General features: G+C 38.1%; 1 protein-coding gene across 2 annotated transcripts in view; it reads left to right on the forward strand.

The window, feature by feature from the left end:
- LOC133647070 (lysine-specific demethylase RSBN1L-like) overlaps positions 1 to 21443 on the forward strand; it is a 37180-nt gene extending 15737 nt beyond the window's left edge. Inside the window, exons 4-8 of one of the 2 annotated variants that reach the window (XM_062043131.1) lie at positions 4868 to 5005; positions 10963 to 11105; positions 11177 to 11344; positions 19651 to 19762; positions 19838 to 21443. In XM_062043131.1, the coding sequence (XP_061899115.1) occupies positions 4868 to 5005; positions 10963 to 11105; positions 11177 to 11344; positions 19651 to 19762; positions 19838 to 20959 (1683 nt within the window). In that variant the 3' untranslated portion in view covers positions 20960 to 21443. The remainder of the gene's footprint in view (positions 1 to 4867; positions 5006 to 10962; positions 11106 to 11176; positions 11345 to 19650; positions 19763 to 19837) is intronic. The other variant, XM_062043132.1, reaches the window with a different exon arrangement.
- Positions 21444 to 24463: the final 3020 nt, after the last annotated feature.

Below are 24463 nucleotides of genomic sequence, written 5' to 3' on the forward strand. Positions count from 1 at the left end.
AAACTAAAACTGAACTGGCTACAAAGTAAACAAAAAAAGAATGCTGGACGACAGCAAAGACTTACTGTGGAGCAAAGACAATGTACATCCGAACATGACATGACAGTCAACAATGTCCCCACAAAGAAGGACGAAAACACCTGAAATATTCTTAATTGCTAAAACAAAGTAGATGCAGGAAATATCGCTCAAAGGAAGACATGAAACTGCTAAAGGAAAATACCAAAAAAAAAGAGAAAAAGCCACCAAGGGGATAGGTCAAATGCAGAGGACAAATTTCACCACACCTAGTGTGTGTGTGAGTGACAATCATTGGTACTAGAGATGTCCGATAATATCGGCAGTCCGATACTATCGGCCGATAAATGCTTTTAAAATATAATATAGGAAATTATCGGTATCGGTTTCCAAAAGTTAAATTAATGACTTTTTAAAAGGCCGCTGTGTACACGGACGTAGGGAGAAGTACAGAGCGCCAATAAACCCTAAAAGCACTGCCTCTGCGTGCCGGCCCAGTCACATGACATCTACGCCTTTCCACACACACACAAGTGAATGCAAGCATACTTGGTCAACAGCCATACAGGTCACACTGAGGGTGGGCCGTATGAACAACTTTAACACTGTTACAAATATGCGCCACACTGTGAACCCACACCAAACAAGAATGACAAACACATTCCGGGAGAACATCCGCACCGTAACACAACAGAACAAATACCCAGAACCCCTTGCAGCACTAACTCTTCCGGGACGCTACAACATAGACCCCCAGCCCCCCCCCCCCAACTTGAGTTGATTTATTTTGGGAAACCTTGTTACATTGTTTAATGCATCCAGCGGGGCATCACAACAAAATTAGGCATAATAATGTGTTCATTCCACGACTGTATATATCGGTATCGGTTGATATCGGAATCGGTCATTAAGAGTTGGATGATATCGGCAAAAAAGCCATTATCGGACATCGCTAATTGGTACTTTAACTTTTAATATTTGCTCTGCTCTGAACACTACACACAGCGTTGGTGCTGTTTGCAAGTTCACATATTGTACCTAATAAAGAGTCTGGTAAGTGTTTGATCTGCCGCTTAGCATCGCGGCATTTCCTTCCAGCCTTAACTCATCGATGAGTTGACGTTGAGCAGCAATCAGCATGGCATCAGGTACTGGTGCAGCGCTCTTTGGGACTTCTCTCTCTGCCTCAACATGTGTCAGCAGTTTTTACTCCCCCTCTCTTTAAACACTCTCTGCACTTTTAATGCCAGCCCAGGCTATAAAAACTGTTTGGCTGGAAATGGCAGTGCGTGCGCGAGGTTGCCTCTTCTCTGCGAAGGAAGCGAGCGACGTTTGTGTCATTTAAGCCCCGGCGTATAAACACAGTGCAAAGACAACGTTTGTCATTTAGGAAAGACCGTGGCAAAATACAAGCCGTCTGCCAGGACGCTACATGTAATTAGGGATGATGCTCGAAACCGGTTTTCCCGGTTGTTCGATAAGAAAATAATCAAGTCCTCGGACTCGTCAAATCCCTTTTTGAGAACCGGTACCCGTTATCGAGACCACTATAGTAAAGAAAAAGAGTTGGTTCGTTATTTGAATCCCTGGGAAACGAATCCCAAATGGGCAATGTTATGCCCATTTGATTGTAGACTCTTACTGACACCTTGTGGCGATATGAAAATACTACGCGTCATTAGTCTGGCCACTTCCGGGTTGGCGAGTCAGTTCAGTTCATGAGACAATTGAGAAGTAGACAAGTTGTGTTAGCTCTTACAAGCCTTGGAAAAGATAAGTCTGTAAGTAAACTGTCTAACTTGTTTATGTAACTCAATATTAAGGTGGAAAGTGGTTACATTTAAAACTAAGATGTTTATTGAAAATTGATGATTTGAGGACTTAAAATGGCTGCCGGTCGTGTATTTCCACCATCGAAATAGTTTCAACACTCAGAAGTATTTGTTTGATGATAGTACTGTATATTTGTGTGAAGCTAATATTTACATATTGTGTATTACATTTCAGTATGTTAATTGAATCACATAGCTTATACATTTGTCATTGTGTGTATTTCAGTTTAAAAAATAACAGTCCAGTGCAAGACAAAAGTAAAAATAGGAAAAGACAAAGCAAGATCAACAACAATAAGGAGCCTAAATGGATTAATCTGCTTTGGAACTTTATTAGACGTCTTGGATTGTTTGTTAGCTGTCTGCCTGTGTGTGTAGTTAGTATGTTCCAATAGCAGCAGAAGTGCACTTTTTGGATAGCTGTATTATTTTCAGTTTTGTGCCCAAGGGACTGATTTTATTTGACACTATATTATTATTATTATTATTATTCACCTATAGTGATCACAGAGACAGGTTGTTTTTGTGTTACTGTATATATTTGTTTACTGTATATTTGTTGGCCCTGCGATGAGGTGGCGACTTGTCCAGGGTGTACCCCGCCTTCCGCCCGATTGTAGCTGAGATAGGCTCCAGTGCCCCCCGCAACCCCGAAGGGAATAAGCGGTAGAAAATGGTTGGATGGATGGATGTATACAGGGTTTCCCACACATTCATTTATTTGTGGCGGCCCGCCACGAAAGAATTACGTCCGCCACAAATTAAAAAAAATTTTTTTTTTTAAATAAAAAAAATAAAAAAATAAAAAAAATTGTTTTATTTTTTGTCCTCTCCAGCTTCTCAGGCAAATCATATAGTTGATGTAGATGCCCATATCGGCTGTTCAGATTTACTTTACAAAAGAGAAGTGTAGGATACTTTTCTTGTTGCCTTATTTGTATTTGACTTTATTAAATGTATTTATATTAGCAACACAACATGTGTATATAACAAAGGGTGCAAAGTCTGCAGGCAGTAGGAAACACATGGTTAAGTGTAGGGAGTAAAACTGATGGCAGTCTAAAGTTCAAGATTTTTGGAGCTCTTTGTTCAGTGGATCAGATGTTTGATGAAGCTCTGTGTCTATCTACCACCACTACTGTTTTCTGTTTATTTGTTACTGACTGTGGCAGGACACCTCTGCCTCTGTTTCACTTTATGTTGCTGGTAAATAATATGGTTGTAGTAGTAGGCCAGGGGTCGGCAACCCGCGGCTCCGGAGCCGCATGCGGCTCCTTGACCACTCTGATGCGGCTCAGCTACATACGTGCCGGCTCCCCCGATTTTCCCAGGAGAATTATGGATCTCAGTGTCTCTCATAGATTACTACCAGGGAAACAATAATCCTATTTATACTCTAATTACTAAATAAAGGGCGTGCTCTAATTGCACTGCAGTAATTGTCCTTTATAGCATTTACATACAGCGTGCCAGTCCAGCCACATGTTGCATGTTGTTATTACTTGCACACACAGGGGACAGCAAAGCATACTTACTCATCAGCCACACAGCTTACACTGACGGTAGCCGTATCAAACAACTTTAACATTGTTATGTTACAAATATGCGCCACACTGTGAACCCACACCAAAAAAGAATGAAAAACACATTTCTGGAGAACATCCCACCGTAACACAACATAAACACAACACAACCATTACCCAGAATCCCATGCAGCCCTAACTCTTCCGGTCTACATTATACACCCCCGCTACCACCAAATCCCCCCACACATCAACCCCCCCCCCCCCCTCTCCGTGCGCTGGTTGAGCGGAAGAGTTAGGGCTGCATGGGATTCTGGGTATTGGTACCGTCAGTGTAAGATGTGTGGCTGCTGAAGTAGTAGCCTTGCTGTCACTTACGTGAGCAAGCTGAAATTGCATTCTACGTGTGGTCGAGCAGGTACACTGTTAGGGCAGACTGTAGAGGGCGCCAAATGCAGTGTCATCACGCTCTGATATTCGGGAGTCTCCCGGGAAAAATGAGAGGGTTGGCAAGTGTGACGCTATCAAGTGCCATTCATTCAAAACTCGTGGGCTGCACTAACACCAAATTTCCACATTAAAGTGCGTGCCGGTACGTGTGTCGGAGACCCCTGGTTAACATAGCACAAAGCATTAAAGCTTTGTATGCGGTGTTTTTCATTTTAAATTTTTTTTGTGGCTCCCATTACTTTCTTTAATTTGTGAAACTTGCCAAAATGGCTCTTTGAGTGGTAAAGGTTGCCGACCCCTGTAGTAGGCTAAAGTTAAATTATTTAGTATGCACTAATTAAAGGGGCAGAGCTTTGAAACATTTTAGCTTTTATATAAGATATATTTTTTGTAAGAACCACAATTAATAAATATATTTCAGTGAATAACTTATTGTTCAAATCTGTATATAAATATGTACATAAAGTGTTGTATTTATATTGTAAAATGGATGGATGGACGTTTAAAACAAAACTGTTATTATTAATTAGTAAGTATACATTTTTTGAGCCTTTTTAGAGAAAATCAAATCATTGTAGTAAATTATGCAAATTACTCGATGATGTCATGGTGACCACGCCCATAGCCACGCCCCCACCGCCACAGGTATCTTGGCAGTTTATGGGAAACACTGGTATATATTTGTTTTTCTGAAAAATCCCACTTAATATACTTTGGGTAACAACAGTCAATATATATATATTTTTTTTCTTAGGGGGGTAACAGTCAATATTTATTTATTTATTTTATTTTATTTATTTCTTATAAAATAAAAGTGAGCTTTTGTTAAATCAAATATTGTGTTTTTTTCCATATACAACAACCTATCTGGATCGATAAGGAATCGGTTCAATAAGAGGCTCGAACTCGATCATTTCTTATCAAACATCCTCCCTACATGTACTGCAGTTAGGAGTGTGGAGCGCCTCGTTTGATGCACTTCAGGTTGTGATCTATAAATGACGTTGGCTTTATGTCTCGCTTACACGTGTCCTCTGCTTGCAGGTGAAGCGCACGTACTCCCAGGGAACGTACCGGGCCGGGGCCATGCGGCAAGTCAGTCTGGTGGGAGCCGTGGACGAGGAGGTCGGCGACTTCTTCCCCGAGTTCATCAGCATGTTGGAGGAGTCTCCCTTTCTGGAGGTAGTCATGTCCGTCTTGCCGTCAACACAATCTGCTGGTTTGGCACTTCCTACAGGATTTTGCGGGCTCTTATTGCAGCCTAAATTACTTCCAATTTGCAGTCACTTTCTCAGAAAGTTGTGCCAAAAGTTGCACATTTTCCAGGCTTATTTTTTTTCGAGTTTATGATTTTTAACCAATGGTACTTGCAATGTTAGCACAGGATTTAAATGACCTCAGAGTCATATCATTTGGTACGAGACACATGCTAGCTGGTAGAATGCTAACATCAGCATGCTAACTTTTTTGCTGATTTTATAACTGTTAGAAACGAGCAGTAGAAAAGGGATGGATTATCCCAGAGTTGTTGTACTGACATGTTGACTTGACATGTGCTAACATGTTTATAGTCGCATGCTAACATTTTGGGCTAATTCGCACCTGCTTTTTCAGAAAGTTGTGCCAAAAGTTGCACATTTTCCAGGCTTATTTTTTTCGAGTTTATGATTTTTAATCAATGGTACTTGCAATCTTAGCACAGGATTTAAATGACCTCAGAGTCATATCATTTGGTACGAGACACATGCTAGCTGGTAGAATGCTAACATCAGCATGCTAACTTTTTTGCTGATTTTATAACTGTTAGAAACGAGCAGTAGAAAAGGGATGGATTATCCTAGAGTTGTTGTACTGACATGTTGACTTGACATGTGCTAACATGTTTATAGTCGCATGCTAACATTTTGGGCTAATTCGCACTTGCTTTTTCAGAAAGTTGCAAATTTTCCAGGCTTATTTTTTTCGAGTTTATGATTTTTAATCAATGGTACTTGCAATCTTAGCACAGGATTTAAATGACCTCAGAGTCATATCATTTGGTACGAGACACATGCTAACTGGTAGCATGCTAACATCGGCATGCTAACTTTTTTTGCAGATTTTATAACCAACCGTTAGGGACAAGTGGTGGAAAGGGGATTTATAGATTATCCCAGAGTTGTTTTACTGACATGTTGACTTGACATGTGCTAACTTGTTTAGAGTCGCATGCTAACATTTTGGGCTAATTTTTCAAAAAGTTGTGCCAAAAGTTGCAACGTTTCCAGGCTTATTTTTTTCCGAGTTTATGATTTTTAATCAATGGTACTTGCAATCTTAGCACGGGATTTAAATGACCTCAGAGTCATATCATTTGGTACGAGACACATGCTAACTGGTAGCATGCTAACATGCTAACATTGGCATGCTAACTTTTTTGCTAATTTTATAACTGTTAGGAACGAGCAGTAGAAAAGGGATGGATTATCCCAGAGTTGTTGTACTGACATGTTGACTTGACACGTGCTAACATGTTTATAGTCGCATGCTAACATTTTGGGCTAATTCGCACTTGCTTTTTCAGAAAGTTGTGCCAAAAGTTGCAAATTTTCCAGGCTTATTTTTTTCGAGTTTATGATTTTTAATCAATGGTACTTGCAATCTTAGCACAGGATTTAAATGACCTCAGAGTCATATCATTTAGTACGAGACACATGCTAACTGGTAGCATGCTAACATCGGCATGCTAACTTTTTTGCTGATTTTATAACCGTTAGGAACGAGCGGTAGAAAAGGGATTTATAGATTATCCCAGAGTTGTTTTACTGACATGTTGACTTGACATGTGCTAACTTGTTTAGAGTCGCATGCTAACATTTTGGGCTAATTTTTCAAAAAGTTGTGCCAAGATTTGCAATTTTTCGAGGCTTATTTTTTTCACAATAACCTTAAATCAACTTGAGTTTGATTTTTAATCAATGGTACTTGCAATCTTAGCACAGGGTTTAAATGACCTCAGAGTCATATAATTTGGTACGTGACACATGCTAACTGGTAGCATGCTAACATCGGCATGCTAATTTTTTTTGCTGATTTTATAACCGTTAGGGACAAGTGGTAGAAAAAGGGGCGGAAGATCCCTGAGTTGTTTTACTGGCATGTTGACTTGACATATGCTAACTTGATTAGAGTCGCATGCTAACATTTTGGGCTATTTTTTCAAAAAGTTGTGCCAAAAGTTGCAATTTTTCCAGGCTTATTTTTTTCACAGTAACCTTAAATCAACTTGAGTTTGATTTTTAATCAATGGTACTTGCAATCTTAGCACAGGATTTAAATGACCTCAGAGTCATATCATTTGGTACGAGACACATGCTAGCTGGTAGCATGCTAACATCGGCATGCTAACTTTTTTGCTGATTTTATAACCGTTAGGAACGAGCGGTAGAAAAGGGATTTATAGATTATCCCAGAGTTGTTTTACTGACATGTTGACTTGACATATGCTAACTTGTTTAGAGTCGCATGCTAACATTTTGGGCTAATTTTTCAAAAAGTTGTGCCAAAAGTTGCAAATTTTCCAGGCTTATTTTTTTCGAGTTTATGATTTTTAATCAATGGTACTTGCAATCTTAGCACAGGATTTAAATGACCTCAGAGTCATATCATTTGGTGACACATGCTAACTGGTAGCATGCTAACATGCTAACTTTTTTTGCAGATTTTATAACCGTTAGGGACAAGTGGTAGAAAGGGGATTTATAGATTATCCCAGAGTTGTTGTACTGACATGTTGACTTGACATATGCTAACTTGTTTAGAGTCACATGCTAACATTTTGGGCTAATTTTTCAAAAAGTTGTGCCAAAAGTTGCAATGTTTCAAGGCTTATTTTTTTTCGAGTTTATGATTTTTAACCAATGGTACTTGCACTCTTAGCACAGGATTTAAATGACCTCAGAGTCATATCATTTGGTACGAGACACATGCTAACTGGTAGCATGCTAACATGGGCATGCTAACTTTTTTGCTGATTTTATAACTGTTAGGAACGAGCAGTAGAAAAGGGATGGATTATCCCAGAGTTGTTGTACTGACATGTTGACTTGACATGTGCTAACATGTTTATAGTCGCATGCTAACATTTTGGGCTAATTCGCACTTGCTTTTTCAGAAAGTTGTGCCAAAAGTTGCACATTTTCCAGGCTTATTTTTTTCGAGTTTATGATTCTTAATCAATGGTACTTGCACTCTTAGCACAGGATTTAAATGACCTCAGAGTCATATCATTTGGTACGTGACACATGCTAACTGGTAGCATGCTAACATGCTAACATTGGCATGCTAATTTTTTTTGATGATTTTATAACCGTTAGGGACAAGTGGTAGAAAAAGGGATGGATTATCCCAGAGTTGTTTTACTGACATGTTGATTTGACATATGCTAACTTGTTTAGAGTCGCATGCTAACATTTTGGGCTAATTTTTCAAAAAGATGTGCCAAAAGTTGCAATTTTTCCAGGCTTATTTTTTTCACAGTAACCTTGAATCAACTTGAGTTTGATTTTTAATCAATGGTACTTGCAATCTTAGCACAGGATTTAAATGACCTCAGAGTTATATAATTTGGTACGAGACACATGCTAACTGGTAGCATGCTAACATCGGCTTGCTAATTTTTTTTGCTGATTTTATAACCGTTAGGGACAAGTGGTAGAAAAAGGGATGGAAGATCCCTGAGTTGTTTTACTGACATGTTGACTTGACATGTGCTAACATGTTTATAGTCGCATGCTAACATTTTGGGCTAATTCGCACTTGCTTTTTCAGAAAGTTGTGCCAAAAGTTGCAAATTTTCCAGGCTTATTTTTTTCGAGTTTATGATTTTTAATCAATGGTACTTGCAATCTTAGCACAGGATTTAAACGACCTCAGAGTCATATCATTTGGTACGTGACACATGCTAACTGGTAGCATGCTAACATGGGCATGCTAACTTTTTTGCTGATTTTATAACCGTTAGGAACGAGCGGTAGAAAAGGGATTTATAGATTATCCCAGAGTTGTTTTACTGACATGTTGACTTGACATATGCTAACTTGTTTAGAGTCGCATGCTAACATTTTGGGCTAATTTTTCAAAAAGTTGTGTCAAAAGTTGCAATTTTTCCAGGCTTATTTTTTCCACAATAACCTTAAATCAACTTGAGTTTGATTTTTAATCAATGGTACTTGCAATCTTAGCACAGGGTTTAAATGACCTCAGAGTCATATAATTTGGTACGTGACACATGCTAACTGGTAGCATGCTAACATCGGCATGCTAATTTTTTTTGCTGATTTTATAACCGTTAGGGACAAGTGGTAGAAAAAGGGATGGAAGATCCCTGAGTTGTTTTACTGGCATGTTGACTTGACATATGCTAACTTGATTAGAGTCGCATGCTAACATTTTGGGCTAATTTGCAGTCGCTTTTTCAGAAAGTTGTGCCAAAACTTGCAACTTTTCCAGGCTTATTTTTTTCCGAGTTTATGATTTTTAATCAATGGTACTTGCAATCTTAGCACAGGATTTAAATGACCTCAGAGTCATATCATTTGGTACGTGACACATGCTAACTGGTAGCATGCTAACATGGGCATGCTAACTTTTTGCTGATTTTATAACTGTTAGGAACGAGCAGTAGAAAAGGGATGGATTATCCCAGAGTTGTTGTACTGACATGTTGACTTGACATATGCTAACTTGTTTAGAGTTGCATGATAACATTTTGGGCTAATTCGCACTTGCTTTTTCAGAAAGTTGTGCCAAAAGTTGCACATTTTCCAGGCTTATTTTTTTCGAGTTTATGATTTTTAATCAATGGTACTTGCACTCTTAGCACAGGATTTAAATGACCTCAGAGTCATATCATTTGGTACGTGACACATGCTAACTGGTAGCATGCTAACATGCTAACATTGGCATGCTAATTTTTTTTGATGATTTTATAACCGTTAGGGACAAGTGGTAGAAAAAGGGATGGATTATCCCAGAGTTGTTTTACTGACATGTTGACTTGACATATGCTAACTTGTTTAGAGTCGCATGCTAACATTTTGGGCTAATTCGCACTTGCTTTTTCAGAAAGTTGTGCCAAAAGTTGCACATTTTCCAGGCTTATTTTTTTCGAGTTTATGATTTTTAATCAATGGTACTTGCAATCTTAGCACAGGATTTAAATGACCTCAGAGTCATATCATTTGGTACGTGACACATGCTAGCTGGTAGCATGCTAACATGCTAACATCGGCATGCCAACTTTTTTGATGATTTTATAACCGTTAGGAACGAGCGGTAGAAAAGGGATTTATAGATTATCCCAGAGTTGTTGTACTGACATGTTGACTTGACATACGCTAACTTGTTTAGAGTCGCATGCTAACATTTTGGGCTAATTTTTCAAAAAGTTGTGCCACAAGTTGCAATTTTTCGAGGCTTATTTTTTTCACAATAACCTTAAATCAACTTGTGAGTTTATGATTTTTAATCAATGGTACTTGCAATCTTCAGAATCCTATAATTTGGTACGCGACACATGCTAACTGGTAGCATGCTAACATGAGCATGCTAACTTTTTTTGCGCATTTTTTTTATAACCATTGGTAACGAGCGGTAGAAAAGGGATGGCCGGATTATCCCAGACTTGTTTTACTGACATGTTGACTTGACATATGCTAACATATTTTGAGTCGCGTACTAACATTTTGGGCTAATTTTACACATTTTTTCAAGCTAATTTCACCGCTGTGCATCCTAATGATATAACTTGGTATATGAAACATGTTAACTGTTAACATGCTAAATTTTTCTCATTTTTCAACCATTCACCCCGGAGTCATATAACATGGTACTTGACATATGATTGATGTTTTTCTTGTTTTATACTATACAGACTTAGAATTAGACACTGGATGGCATTATTGTACTGTTTGTCATTACGACAAAGTTGCAGACATTCTCTGTGTATGTTTTACAGTTCATTTTTCTTGGTAAATGGTTGATTGTCATCACACTTCAACATCTCTAGCATGGGTCAGCATTGCAAATAGGAATACGTCCTTGATGTCCTTACCCGGATATGTTTGAGTCGTCGCCTTACTTGCTGGTCGTTCCTGCAGCGGACCCTGCCCTGGGGAACCTTCTCCAGTCTGAGGCTCCAGAGCCCCACGGAGAGCGACGACGGCCCCATCATGTGGGTCAGACCCGGCGAGCAGATGATCCCCATGGCCGAGATGCCCAAGTCTCCCTTCAAGAGAAAAAGGTGGGTTTTACTCCACGGGGCTGAAGGGACGTCCCACACGGGCGCTCAATGACCCCGCTGTCACACGGCAGGTCCACCAACGAGATCAAGAACCTGCAGTACCTGCCTCGGGCCAGCGAGCCCAGGGAGATGCTGTTCGAGGACCGAACGAGAGCCCACGCCGATCACATCGGTCAGGGCTTCGAGAGGCAGACCACCGCCGCGGTTGGCGTGCTGAAGGCCGTACGCTGCGGAGAGGAGTGAGTACACTCTTTTGCTAAAAAATATTCATTTTTGTGTTGATATGCTATCAATTATTTAGTTTATTAACCTGTATTTATTTTTGTCGAATATATTGAGAATAAAGATATACTTTTCATATACAAAAACCCAAAACCACTGTGTTACATGGCCTTTCCTTTTAACAACACTCAGTAAACATTTGGGAACTGAGGAGACGCGTTTTTGAAGTGGAATTCTTTCCCATTCTTGCTTGATGTACAGCTTAAGTTGTTCAACAGTCTCCCTTCTCATATTTTAGCCTTCATATTGCACCAATGGGAGACAGGTCTGGACTACAGGCAGGCCAGTCTAGTACCCGCACTCTTTTACTATGAAGCCACGCTGTTGTAAGACGTGGCTTGGCATTGTCTTGCTGAAATAAGCAGGGGCGTCCATGATAACGTTGTTTGGATTGCTCCAAAAGCTGTATGTACCTTTCAGCATTAATGGTGCCTTCACAGACGTGTAAGTTACCCATGTCTTGGGCACTAATACACCCCCATACTATCACACATGCTGGCTTTTACACTTTGCGCCTAGAACAATCCGGATGGTTCTGGAGGACAAGACACGACGTCCACAGTTTCCAAAAACAATTTGAAATGTGGACTCGTCAGAACACTTTTCCACTTTGCATCAGTCCATCTTTGATGAGCTCGGGCCCAACAAAGCCGGCGGCGTTTCTGGGTGTTGTTGATAAATGGCTGTGGCTTTGCATAATAGAGTTTTAACTTGCTCTGACAGATGTAGCGACCAACTGTAGTTACTGACAGTGGTTTTCTGAAGTGTTCCTGAGCCCATGTGGTGATATCCTTTACACACCGATGTCGCTTTTCGACGCAGGGATCGAAGGTTTGTAATATCATGGCTTACGTGCAGTGATTACTCCAGATTCCCTGAACCTTTTGATGATATTACGGAGCGTAGATGGTGAAATCCATAAATTCCTTGCAATAGCTGGTTGATAAATGTTGTTCTTAAACAATTTGCTCAGGCATTTGTTGACAAAGTGGTGACCCTCGCCCCGTCCTTGTTTGTGAATGACTGAGCATTTCATGGAAGCTGCTTTTATACCCAATCATGGCACCCACCTGTTCCCTATTAGCCCGTTCACCCGTGGGATGTTCCAAATAAGTGTTTTGATGGGCATTCCTCAACTGTATCAGTCTTTTTTGCCGCTTGTGCCAGCTTTTTTGAAACCTGTTTGAAACATGAGCTAATATTTGCAAAAAACAACAGTTCCAACGTTAAATATCTTGTGTTTGCAGTCTATTTATTCAATTGAATATATATGTATTCTGTTATTATTTACCATTAACACAACGTGACAACTTCACTGCTTTCGGGGTGTGTAATATAGTGAGGCTCCAACGATTCATCGATGAATAAAAAAAGCTTAGCTTTATATCGTCACTTAGATTGATGACAGTTTAATGACAAAATGGATGAACTATTAAAAGTGAAAGTGAAAGTGCCTGGAATTAAATATGCGGACATCGTTTCCGCACTTCAGAGCGGTTGTGTGGGTGTGAGTGCTGTGATCTGTGTGGTGGCGGACATCTTTTTTCCCCCCTCAATGAACACATCAAAAGGTCAATTTCATTCTGGATGTGCGTTAGAAAGAAGCAGAAAATTTGATTTTCATCTATTTTCCCTAAAAATGTATGCTATAAAGCGGGTTTTGTCTGATTAATCGGACAAAATAATCAATAGGTTACACGACTACTAAAATAATCGATATCGGCCTTAAAATATTTGATTTAATTTTGTGTGGAAAATATAGTTTTTTTATTTATGGAATATTGTAACATATTTGGGACGGCAACGATTAAAATTGAACAGTTTGAGGAGAAAAAAAGTAGGGATGTCCGATAATGGCTTTTTGCCGATATCCGATATTGTCCAACTCTTTAATTACCGATACCGATATCAACCGATATATGCAGTCGTGGAATTAACACATTATTATGCCTAATTTGGACAACCAGGTATGGTGAAGATAAGGTACTTTTTTAAAAAAATAATAAAATAAGATAACTAAATTAAAAACATTTTCTTGAATAAAAAAGAAAGTAAAACAATATAAAAACAGTTACATAGAAATGAGTAATTAATGAAAATGAGTAAAATTAAGTGTTAAAGGTTAGTACTATTAGTGGAGCAGCAGCACGCGCAATCATGTGTGCTTACGGACTGTATCCCTTGCAGACTGTATTGATATATATTGATATATAATGTAGGAACCAGAATATTGATAACAGAAAGAAATGGGGGAGGGAGGTTTTTTTGAGTTAGTGCACTAATTGTGAGTGTATCTTGTGTTTTTTATGTTGATTTAATTTTTAAAAAAAACAACAAAAAACGATACAGGTAATAAAAAACCGATACCGATAATTTCCGATATTACATTTTAACGCATTTATCGGCCGATATTATCATCCCTAAAAAAAATCATCTATTTATATTATGTTTCTTGGATTATTCGTTTATAAAAATCCAGATGGCATAAAAGGTCAAACAAAATAGAAGGTAAGATAAAGTGAAAGTTGAATAGAAGGTAAATAACAAGTACAAGAAGTTGGCCACCTTCTGTCTCAACGGAAGGTAAATGTAAGGTCAATTAGAAGGTGATGAACTTCATGGCAACCGGAACAATATTGTTTCTATTTTCCCTAATACACATGAATAAAGTGTGTTTTAACCCATTACGTGATTAATCCAACAAACTAATTGATAGATTACCCGATTACTATAATAATCAATAGCATATTTAAATTTTTTGTGTAAACTACAATGCTTATGTACTTTTTAATGATACGTTATGTTTATATTTTTCCACATTTAAATACGACAAACCCCAAAAGCAGTGAAGTTGTCACGTTGTGTAAATGGTAAATAAAAAGAGAATACAACAAATCCTTTTTAACTTATATTCAATTGAATGGACTGCAAAGACAAGATATTTCATGTTCACACTGAGAAACTTTGTTATTTTTTGCAAATATTAGCTCATTTGGAATTTGATGCCTGCAACATGTTTAAAAAAAAGCTGGCACAAGTGGCAAAAAAGAGTGAGAAGGTTGAGGAATGCTCATCAAACACTTATTTGGAACATCCCACAGGTGAACGGGCTAATTGGGAACAGGTGGGTGCCATGATTGGGTATAAAAGTAGATTCCATGAAATGCTCAGTCGTTCACAAACAAGGACGGGGCGAGGGTCACCACTTTGTCAACAAATGCCTGAGCAAATTGTTTAAGAACAACATTTATCAACCAGCTATTGCAAGGAATTTAGGGATTTCACCATCTACGCTCCGTAATATCATCAAAAGGTTGAGAGGATCTGGAGAAATCACTGCACGTAAGCCATGATATTACGGACCTTCCATCCCTCAGGCTGTACTGCATAATAAAGCGACATCAGTGTGTAAAGGATATCACCACATGGGCTCAGGAACACTTCAGAAAACCACTGTCCGTAACTACAGTTGGTCGCTACATCTGTAAGTGCAAGTTAAAACTCTACTATGCAAAGCCAAAGCCATTTATCAACAACACCCAGAAACGCTGCCGGCTTCGCTGGACCCGAGCTCATCTAAGATGGACTGATGCAAAGTGGAAAAGTGTTCTGTGGTCTGACGAGTCCACATTTCAAATTGTTTTTGGAAACTGTGGCCGTCGTGTCGTCCGGACTGAAGAGGAAAATAACTGCTCAGATTGTTCTAGGCGCCAAGTGTAAAAGCCAGCATGTGTGATGGTATGGGGGTGTATTAGTGTCCAAGACATGGGTAACTTACACATCTGTGAAGGCACCATTAATGCTGAAAGGTACATACAGGTTTTGGAGCAACATATGTTGCCATCCAAGCAACGTTACCATGGACGCCCCTGCTTATTTCAGCAAGACAATGCCAAGCCACGTGTTACAACAGCGTGGCTTCATAGTAAAAGAGTGCAGGTACTAGACTGGCCTGTCTGTAGTCCAGACCTGTCTCCCATTGGTGCAATATGAAGGCTAAAATATGAGAAGGGAGACTGTTGAACAACTTAAGCTGTACGTCAAGCAAGAATGGGAAATAATTCCACTTCCAAAATGTGTCTCCTCAGTTCCCAAACCTTTACTGAGTGTTGATAAAAGGAAAGGCCATGTAACACAGTGGTAAAAATGCACAAAAAAATTAAGTTTATCAGTGTGAACATGAAATATGTTGTCTTTGCGGTCTATTCAATTGAATATAAGTTGAAAAGGATTTGCAAATCGTTGTATTCTCTTTTTATTTACCATTTACACAACGTGGCAACTTCACTGCTTTTGGAAAAATATAAAGGAAATGTGTTTGCACAATTTTTTAAATCTTAAAAAATACATTTAGTTTGTGCTCGCTGGCTATTCGTACACTGCAAAAACTGAAATCTAAGTAAGATGAAATATCTCAAATAAGGGTGATATTTGCTTATTTTCTGTCTGATAAGATCATTCTTCTCACTAAGCAGATTTTATGTTAGAATGTTTTACTTGTTTTAATGGTTTTGGTCCTAAATGATCTCAGTAAGATATTACAGCTTGTTGCTGAGATTTGATGAGCTATATTGAGTAAAACATGCTTGAAACTAGAATATCAACTGTTGCAAAGCTGTGTCATCAACACTCACAAGTATAAAACTGCTTTTTCAAAATAATAATTTCTTATTTCAAGCATGAAATGAAAAATATATTTACGAATATTTTTCAACATATTGAGAAAAAAGGTCTCTTTTATTTTTTTTACCAAGAAAAGTGCACTTGTTATTAGTGAGAATATACTTATTTTAAGGTATTTTTGGGTTCATTGAGGTTAGCTAATTTGACTTGTTTTGGTAAGTCTTAAGAAGCCAAATTTTCTTGTTCTATTGGCAGATAATTTTCCTTAGTTCAAGTAAAATACTACGAAGCCCCTAAAGGGACATGGGGAAAACATTTTTTTTTATACTTATTTATTTTATTTTTTAGACATGTATCTCATGTGCACAAGAAACTTTCTCGTGCACACAAAATACATGTCTAAAAAAAAAAAAAATTATAATTTTTTTTTAAAATAACTATAAAAAGTTTCTCCTGCGCACGAGATACATGTCTAAAAAAAAAATTAGACATTTAAAAAACATTTTTTTAATAACTTTATAAAAAGTTTCTCGTGCGCACGAGATACATGTCTAAAAAATGTATTAAAAAAAACAATTTTTTTTAAAAATATAATTTATAAAAAGTTTATCGTGCGCACGAGATACATGTATAAAAAAAACCAATTATAAATGTTTTTTTCCCCATGTCCCTTTAGGGGCTCTGTAAAATACCCCCCTTTTTTTCTACCAAGAAAAGTGCACTTGTTATTAGTGAGAATATACTTATTTTAAGGTATTTTTGGGTTCATTGAGGTTAGCTAATTTGACTTGTTTTGGTAAGTCTTAAGAAGCCAAATTTTCTTGTTCTATTGGCAGATAATTTTCCTTAGTTCAAGTAAAATACTACGAAGCCCCTAAAGGGACATGGGGAAAACTTTTTTTTTTTATACTTATTTATTTTATTTTTTAGACATGTATGTCATGTGCACAAGAAACTTTCTCGTGCACACAAAATACATGTCTAAAAAAAAAAAAAATTATAATTTTTTTTTAAAATAACTATAAAAAGTTTCTCCTGCGCACGAGATACATGTCTAAAAAAAAAATTATACATTTAAAAAACATTTTTTTTAATAACTTTATAAAAAGTTTCTCGTGCGCACGAGATACATGTCTAAAAAATGTATTAAAAAAAAAAATTTTTTTTTTTAATATAATTTATAAAAAGTTTATCGTGCGCACGAGATACATGTATAAAAAAAAACAATTATAAATGTTTTTTTCCCCATGTCCCTTTAGGGGCTCTGTAAAATACCCCCCTTTTTTTCTACCAAGAAAAGTGCACTTGTTATTAGTGAGAATATACTTATTTTAAGGTATTTTTGGGTTCATTGAGGTTAGCTAATTTGACTTGTTTTGGTAAGTCTTAAGAAGCCAAATTTTCTTGTTCTATTGGCAGATAATTTTCCTTAGTTCAAATAAAATACTACGGAGCCCCTAAAGGGACATGGGGAAAACTTTTTTTTTTTATACTTATTTATTTTATTTTTTAGACATGTATGTCATGTGCACAAGAAACTTTCTCGTGCACACAAAATACATGTCTAAAAAAAAAAAAAAATATAATTTTTTTTTAAAATAACTATAAAAAGTTTCTCCTGCGCACGAGATACATGTCTAAAAAAAAAATTATACATTTAAAAAACATTTTTTTTAATAACTTTATAAAAAGTTTCTCGTGCGCACGAGATACATGTCTAAAAAATGTATTAAAAAAAAAAATTTTTTTTTTAAATATAATTTATAAAAAGTTTATCGTGCGCACGAGATACATGTATAAAAAAAAACAATTATAAATGTTTTTTTCCCCATGTCCCTTTAGGGGCTTTGTAAAATACCCCCCTTTTTTTCTACCAAGAAAAGTGCACTTGTTATTAGTGAGAATATACTTATTTTAAGGTATTTTTGGGTTCATTGAGGTTAGCTAATTTGACTTGTTTTGGTAAGTCTTAAGAAGCCAAATTTTCTTGTTCTATTGGCAGATAATTTTCCTTAGTTCAAATAAAATACTACGGAGCCCCTAAAGGGACATGGGGGAAAAACATTTTTTTTATAATTATTATTATTATTATTTGTTTTTTTAGACACGTATCTCGTGCGCAGGAGATACATGTAAAAAAAAAAATGTTTTTTTTGTTTTCTTTTAGACATGTATCCCGTGTACACGAGAAACTTTCTCGTGCGCACGAGATACATGTCTAAAAAAAAAAATTTTTTTTAATTATATACTTTTTTTTTTTTAATAACTTTATAAAAAGTTTCTTGTGCGCACGAGATACATGTCTAAAAAATGTATTTAAAAAAAATTTAAATATTTTTTTTTAATATAATTTATAAAAAGTTTCTCGTGCGCACGAGCTACATGTATAAAAAAATATATATATAAATGTTTTTTTCCCCATGTCCCTTTACGGGCTCCGTAAAATACCCCTCTTTTTTTTCTAGCAAGAAAAGTGCACTTGTTATTAGTGAGATATACTTATTTTAAGGTATTTTTGGGTTCATTGAGGTTAGCTAATTTGACTTGTTTTGGTAAGTCTTAAGAAGCCAAATTTTCTTGTTCTATTGGCAGATAATTTTCCTTAGTTCAAGTAAAATACTACGAAGCCCCTTAAGGGACATGGGGAAAACATTTTTTTTTATACTTATTTATTTTATTTTTTAGACATGTATGTCATGTGCACAAGAAACTTTCTCGTGCGCACAAAATACATGTCTAAAAAAAGTAACTAAAAAGTTTCTCCTGCGCACAAGATACATGTCTAAAAAAAAAAATTATACATTTAGAAAACATTTTTTTAATAACTTTATAAAAAGTTTCTCGTGCGCACGAGATAATGTCTAAAAAATGTATTTAAAAAAAATAAAAAAATGTATTGTGCGCACGAGATACATGTGTAAAAAAAAAAACAATTATAAATGTTTTTTTCCCCATGTCCCTTTAGGGGCTCCGTAAAATACCCCTCTTTTTTTTCTACCAAGAAAAGTGCACTTGTTATTAGTGAGAATATACTTATTTTAAGGTATTTTTGGGTTCATTGAGGTTAGCTAATTTGACTTGTTTTGGTAAGTCTTAACAAGCCGAATTTTCTTGTTCTATTGGCAGATAATTTTCCTTAGTTCAAATAAAATACTACGGAGCCCCTAAAGGGACATGGGGGGAAAAACATTTTTTTATAATTATAATTATTATTATTTTTTTTTTTTTAGACATGTATCTCATGTGCACAAGAAACTTTCTCATGCGCACAAAATACATGTCTAAAAAAAAATAAATAAATAAAAATTATATTTAAAAAAAAAAAAAACTTTATAAAAAGTTTCTCCTGCGCACGAGATACATGTCTAAAAAAAAAAATTATACATTTAAAAAAAAATGTTTTAATAACTTTATAAAAAGTTTCTCCTGTGCACGAGATACATGTTTAAAAAAATATATATATACATTTAAATTTTTTTTATAACTTAATAAAATAAAATTATATAAAAATAAATTATAAATACCCCCCCATATCCCTTTAGGGGCTCCGTAAAATACCTCTCATTTTTGTATTTTTTGTTCTTGTTTTTGAACACTGACTTTTTTGCAGTGTGGTTTTCACGGCTGCTTTGTGTTCCAGCAGCGACACGCCCGCGCGCATCACCAAAGACGTGGTGTGCTTTCACGCCGCCGACTTCCCAGAGGTGGTCATGAGGATGCAGCTGGACCTCCACGAGCCGCCGCTGTCTCAGGTGGGCCAAGTTTGGGCGCCTTTTTTTGACTGAAAAAGTCGTCCCGGGTCATTGACGTGTCCTTCTGGTGTCCAGTGCGTGCAGTGGATCGACGACGCCAAGCTGAACCAGCTGAGGAGGGAGGGCATCCGCTACGCTCGCATCCAGCTCTACCACGACGACGTCTACTTCATCCCCCGGGGGGTGGTGCACCAGTTCAAGACGGTGTCGGCCGTCTGCAGCCTGGCTTGGCACATACGACTCCAGCAGTACCACCAGCGCGAGGACGCGGACAAGGCCAAGACGTGCGACGTCACGCTGCGCATCAAAGAGGAGTGTGACCACGCCTTGCGGACTGTGATGAAGCAGGAGGAGGACGTCGTGAGGAGTAAAGAGCTTCCGTCATTGCCCTGGGAGGAGGAGGAGGAGGAGGAGTGTGCAGCGGAACTGGAGGAGGTGAAGAAGGAGAAGGACCATCTGGAGTTTGCCAAGCCTGAAGAGGAGAGTGACAGCCAGCAAAGAGGCGGTGAGGACTCCGCCCAGGAAAGTGCTTCCTTCGTCAGGAAGGAGGAGCACCAGGAGGAGGAGCGGCCGCAGAGGAAGAGTCCAAAAGAGGCTGACGTCAAGAAGGACAAGGACAAGGGCAGGGGGGAGAAGGAGCGGAGTAAAGACAGGAAGCACAAAGGCAAGGAAAAGGACAAAGGTGGCGTGAAACCCCCGAGGGAGGAAAAGTCTCACCCCAAGAAGGACAAGGAGCACGGGGTCTCGGGTCCGGTGGCGGGGGCCCGTGACGAGACGCGGGACAAACACAAGAAGGAGAAGGGCGGGGCGGCGGCGGGGCCGGGGACGCCGCTGAAGTGCGCGGGCAGGGAGAGGGAGGACGCCAAGACGGGACCGCTGAAGCCCGCCGCCAACGCTCAGGTCAGGAAAAAGGAGGAGCCGAGGAAGCGGCCCAACCCGGCCCCTCCCCCCGCCGCACGGACGCTCATCACCTTCGACCTCTTCAAGCCCACGGAGGCCCATCAGACTGTGGCGCTCTCCTTCAAGACGCACCACCACACCCACCACCACCACCACCACCACCAAGGGGGCGCGGCCTCCGCCAAGCCCGGCGACCGTCGAACACTGGTGCCCTTCAAGGGAGCCAAGGCCAAGGCCGAGGCGCCGCATCAGGACCCTCAGGCGCAGCTCAAGACGCACAAAGACTGCCTGATATGAACGTCCCGCTTCCTGTCTCCGCTCCTTCTTTCTCGTCGAACAGGAGTACCCCCCAACGTAGGCGGAGAATGTAAGCCGAGTAGCTCCGCCTCCCGTTTGTCTAGCGAATGTACGGCGGGGGTCGCGTCACGTGACCCGCGTGTCAGTGCCTGGGCGCCTCCTGACGGTACGAGCCACCAACACGCTTCCTTCCACACCTTCTGTTGTCCACACGCCCTTTTTAGACGCATCTGTAAATGATCTACCAAAACTGTACAGCATAAATAGATGTTATTAGCACCAACGTGACGAAATGTATACAGAAATTGCATATATTTTTTTGTAAGATGAGTTTTATTTTCCATAGAACTTATTTATATCATTTACTGTCTTGTTTTTATTTGAGCCCGACGACGTATGTGGATACGACTTTCTTGTAAATACAATTTATTTCCTAAGCTAAGACTTGGTAGTGTGATTTATACTCTTTATCCGGACCTCAATAAATGGTTCCAAAATATGCTTGGATTTTTTTGCTCTCATAATTTCATGTGCTAGTTTTTCCTTCCTAATATTATTTTCTACAACAAAATTCATCTTCTTCTTCTACAGATTTTGGCGCGCTCCACCTTCCACATTTTTCACCCGATTCAAAGCGTTCCAACTCCAATCTGTTCAGCCTATTCGGGAATCGCGGGCTTTCCCTTGACAAATTCCAAAAATTCCCAGAATTCCAGGTTTTCCGGGACATTTTTCCCATTCAAAATAAATTGGCCATTTTTCAAACTTCTACCATTTCCACATTTTTCAACCGATTCAAACCATTCAACATATTCCACTCATCCTGGAAATTTAAACTACCTTTTTTTCCAAGTTAAAAAAAAATTCCAGGATTTTCCAGAATTCCTATTTTTCCAGAAATTCCAAGTTCAAAAGAGATTCCAAAAATTCCCAGAATTCCAGGTTTTCCGGGACATTTTTCCCCATTCAAAATGAATTGGCCATTTTTCAAACATCCACATTTTTCAACCAAGTTCAAAAAAATTCCAGGATTTTCCAGAATTCCTGGTTTCTCAAAGCTCTATTTCCTCCCTTTTTTTCTGTGCACATTTTTCTATGCATTTCAACCGTTTTATGGTCAAAACATTCCTCTTAATCAGGACAAAAAACAAAGTTGTTTTTTGAGCTGGAAAAATTTCCAGTTTTCCAGGAATTCCGTAATACCATTATTTCTCAATTCAACATTTTACTACTAAATTTCTTGTCCGATTTTAAAAATTCTAACACCAACCATTTCAACTCATTCAGACCATTCAAGTTATTTTTTTATTACCTTTTTCCAAAAAAAATCCCGCTTTTCCCGAAATTCCCAGATTTTTTGGAAATTCCCATTGAAATCAAAGTTCCACAACCCCCACATTTTTCATCTGATTCAAACTGTTCCAACTTCAACACATTTCACCATCCTGGAAATTTAAACTACCAATTTTCCAAATTCAAAAAAATTCCAGGATTTTCCAGAATTCCTGGTTTTCCAAAGCTCTATTTTCTCCCTTTTTTCTGGTGACTACTCCCTCCACATTTTTCAACGCATTTCAACTGTTCCACCATCAAAACATTCCTCTTAATCAGGACAAAAAACAAAGTTGTTTTTTGAACTGGAAAAATTCCCAGTTTTCCCAAAATTCCGTAACACCATTTCTCAATTCAACATTTTACTACTTCAACGTTTCTTGTCCGATTTTAAAAAATATCAACACCAACCATTTCAACCCATTCAAGTTTTTTTTTTACCATTTTCCAAAAAATTCCCGCTTTTCCCGAAATTCCCAGATTTTTTGAAAATTACCATTAAAATCAATGGGACATTTTTCAAAGTTCCACAACTCCCACATTTTTTTTTTTTTATTCAAACTGTTCCAACCTCAGACCGTTCAAACCGTTCAGCCTATTTCCGGAATTGCAGGCTTTCCGTTGGAAAATTCCCGGAATTCCAGGTTTTCCGGGACATTTTTCCCATTCAAAATGCATTGGACATTTTCTAAACTTCCACCATTTCCACATTTTTCAACCTATTCAAATCATTCCACCTTCAACACCATCCTGGAAATTTAAACTAACTTTTTTTCAGAGTTCAAAAAAATTCCAGGATTTTCCAGAATTCCTGGTTTTCCAAAGCCTTATTTCCACCCTTTTTTCTGGCGACTACTCCTTCCACATTTTTCTACGCATTTCAACCGTTCCACCATCAAAACATTCCTCTTAATCAGGACAAAAAACAAAGTTGTTTTTTTGAGCTGGTAAAATTCCCGATTTTCCCGAAATTCTATAATACCATTTTTCAATTCAACATGCTCCTACTTCAACGTTTCTCGACCGATTTAAAACAATTCCAACACCAACCATTTCAACCCATTCAAGTTTTTTTCACCATTTTCAAAAAAATTCCCGCTTTTCCCGAAATTCCCAGATTTTTGGGAAATTCCCATTGAAACCAATGGGACCTTTTTCAAAGTTCCACAACTCCCACATTTTTCATCTGATTCAAACCGTTCCAACTTCTAAATCATCAGCCTGTTTGGGAATTGTGTGCTCTACTTCAACAATTCTAAAAAAAATTCCAGGATTTCAGTTCAACTTCAGCATTGGAGCATTCACACGCAGTTCCTTCAGGAATTGCCTCATCTAGTTAAACTTCTTCTTCTACAGATTTTGGCGCTCTACCTTCCACATTTTTCATCCGATTCAAACCGTTCCAACTTCAAACTGTTCGGCCTATTTCTGGAATCGCAGGCTTTCCCTTGACAAATTCCAAAAAATCCCAGAATTCCAGGTTTTCCGGGACATTTTTCCCATTCAAAATAAATTGGCCATTTTTCAAACTTCCTCCATTTCCACATTTTCAACCAATTCAAACCATTCTACCTTCAACATATTCCACTCATCCTTGAAATTTAAACTACCTTTTTTTCCAAGTGTAAAAAAATTCCAGGATTTTCCAGAATTCCTGGTTTTCCAAAGCTCTATTTTCTCCCTTTTTTTCTGGGGACTACTCCTCCCACATTTTTCAACGCATTTCAACCGTCAAAACATTCCTCTTAATCAGGACAAAAAACAAAGTTGTTTTTTGAACTGGAAAGATTCCCAGTTTTTCCGAAATTCCAGGAATTCCATAATACCATTTCTCAATTCAACATGTTACTACTTCAACGTTTCTTGTCCGATTAAAAAAATTCCAACACCAACCATTTCAACCCATTCAGACCATTCAAATTTGTTTGTTTTTTTACCATTTTCAAAAAAAAGGTTTTCAAAGTTCCACAACTCCCACATTTTTTTATCCAATTCAAACCGTTCCAACTTCCAACTGTTCAGCCTATTTCCGGAATCACAGGTTTTCCCTTGACAAATTCCCAGAATTCCAGGTTTTCCGGGACATTTTTCCCATTCAAAATGAATTGGCCATTTTTCAAACTTCCACCATTCCCACATTTTTCAACCTATTCAAACCATTCCACCTTCAAC

The sequence above is a fragment of the Entelurus aequoreus genome, linkage group LG03 (assembly GCF_033978785.1).
Source record: "Entelurus aequoreus isolate RoL-2023_Sb linkage group LG03, RoL_Eaeq_v1.1, whole genome shotgun sequence".
NCBI classification, from domain to species: domain Eukaryota; kingdom Metazoa; phylum Chordata; class Actinopteri; order Syngnathiformes; family Syngnathidae; genus Entelurus; species Entelurus aequoreus.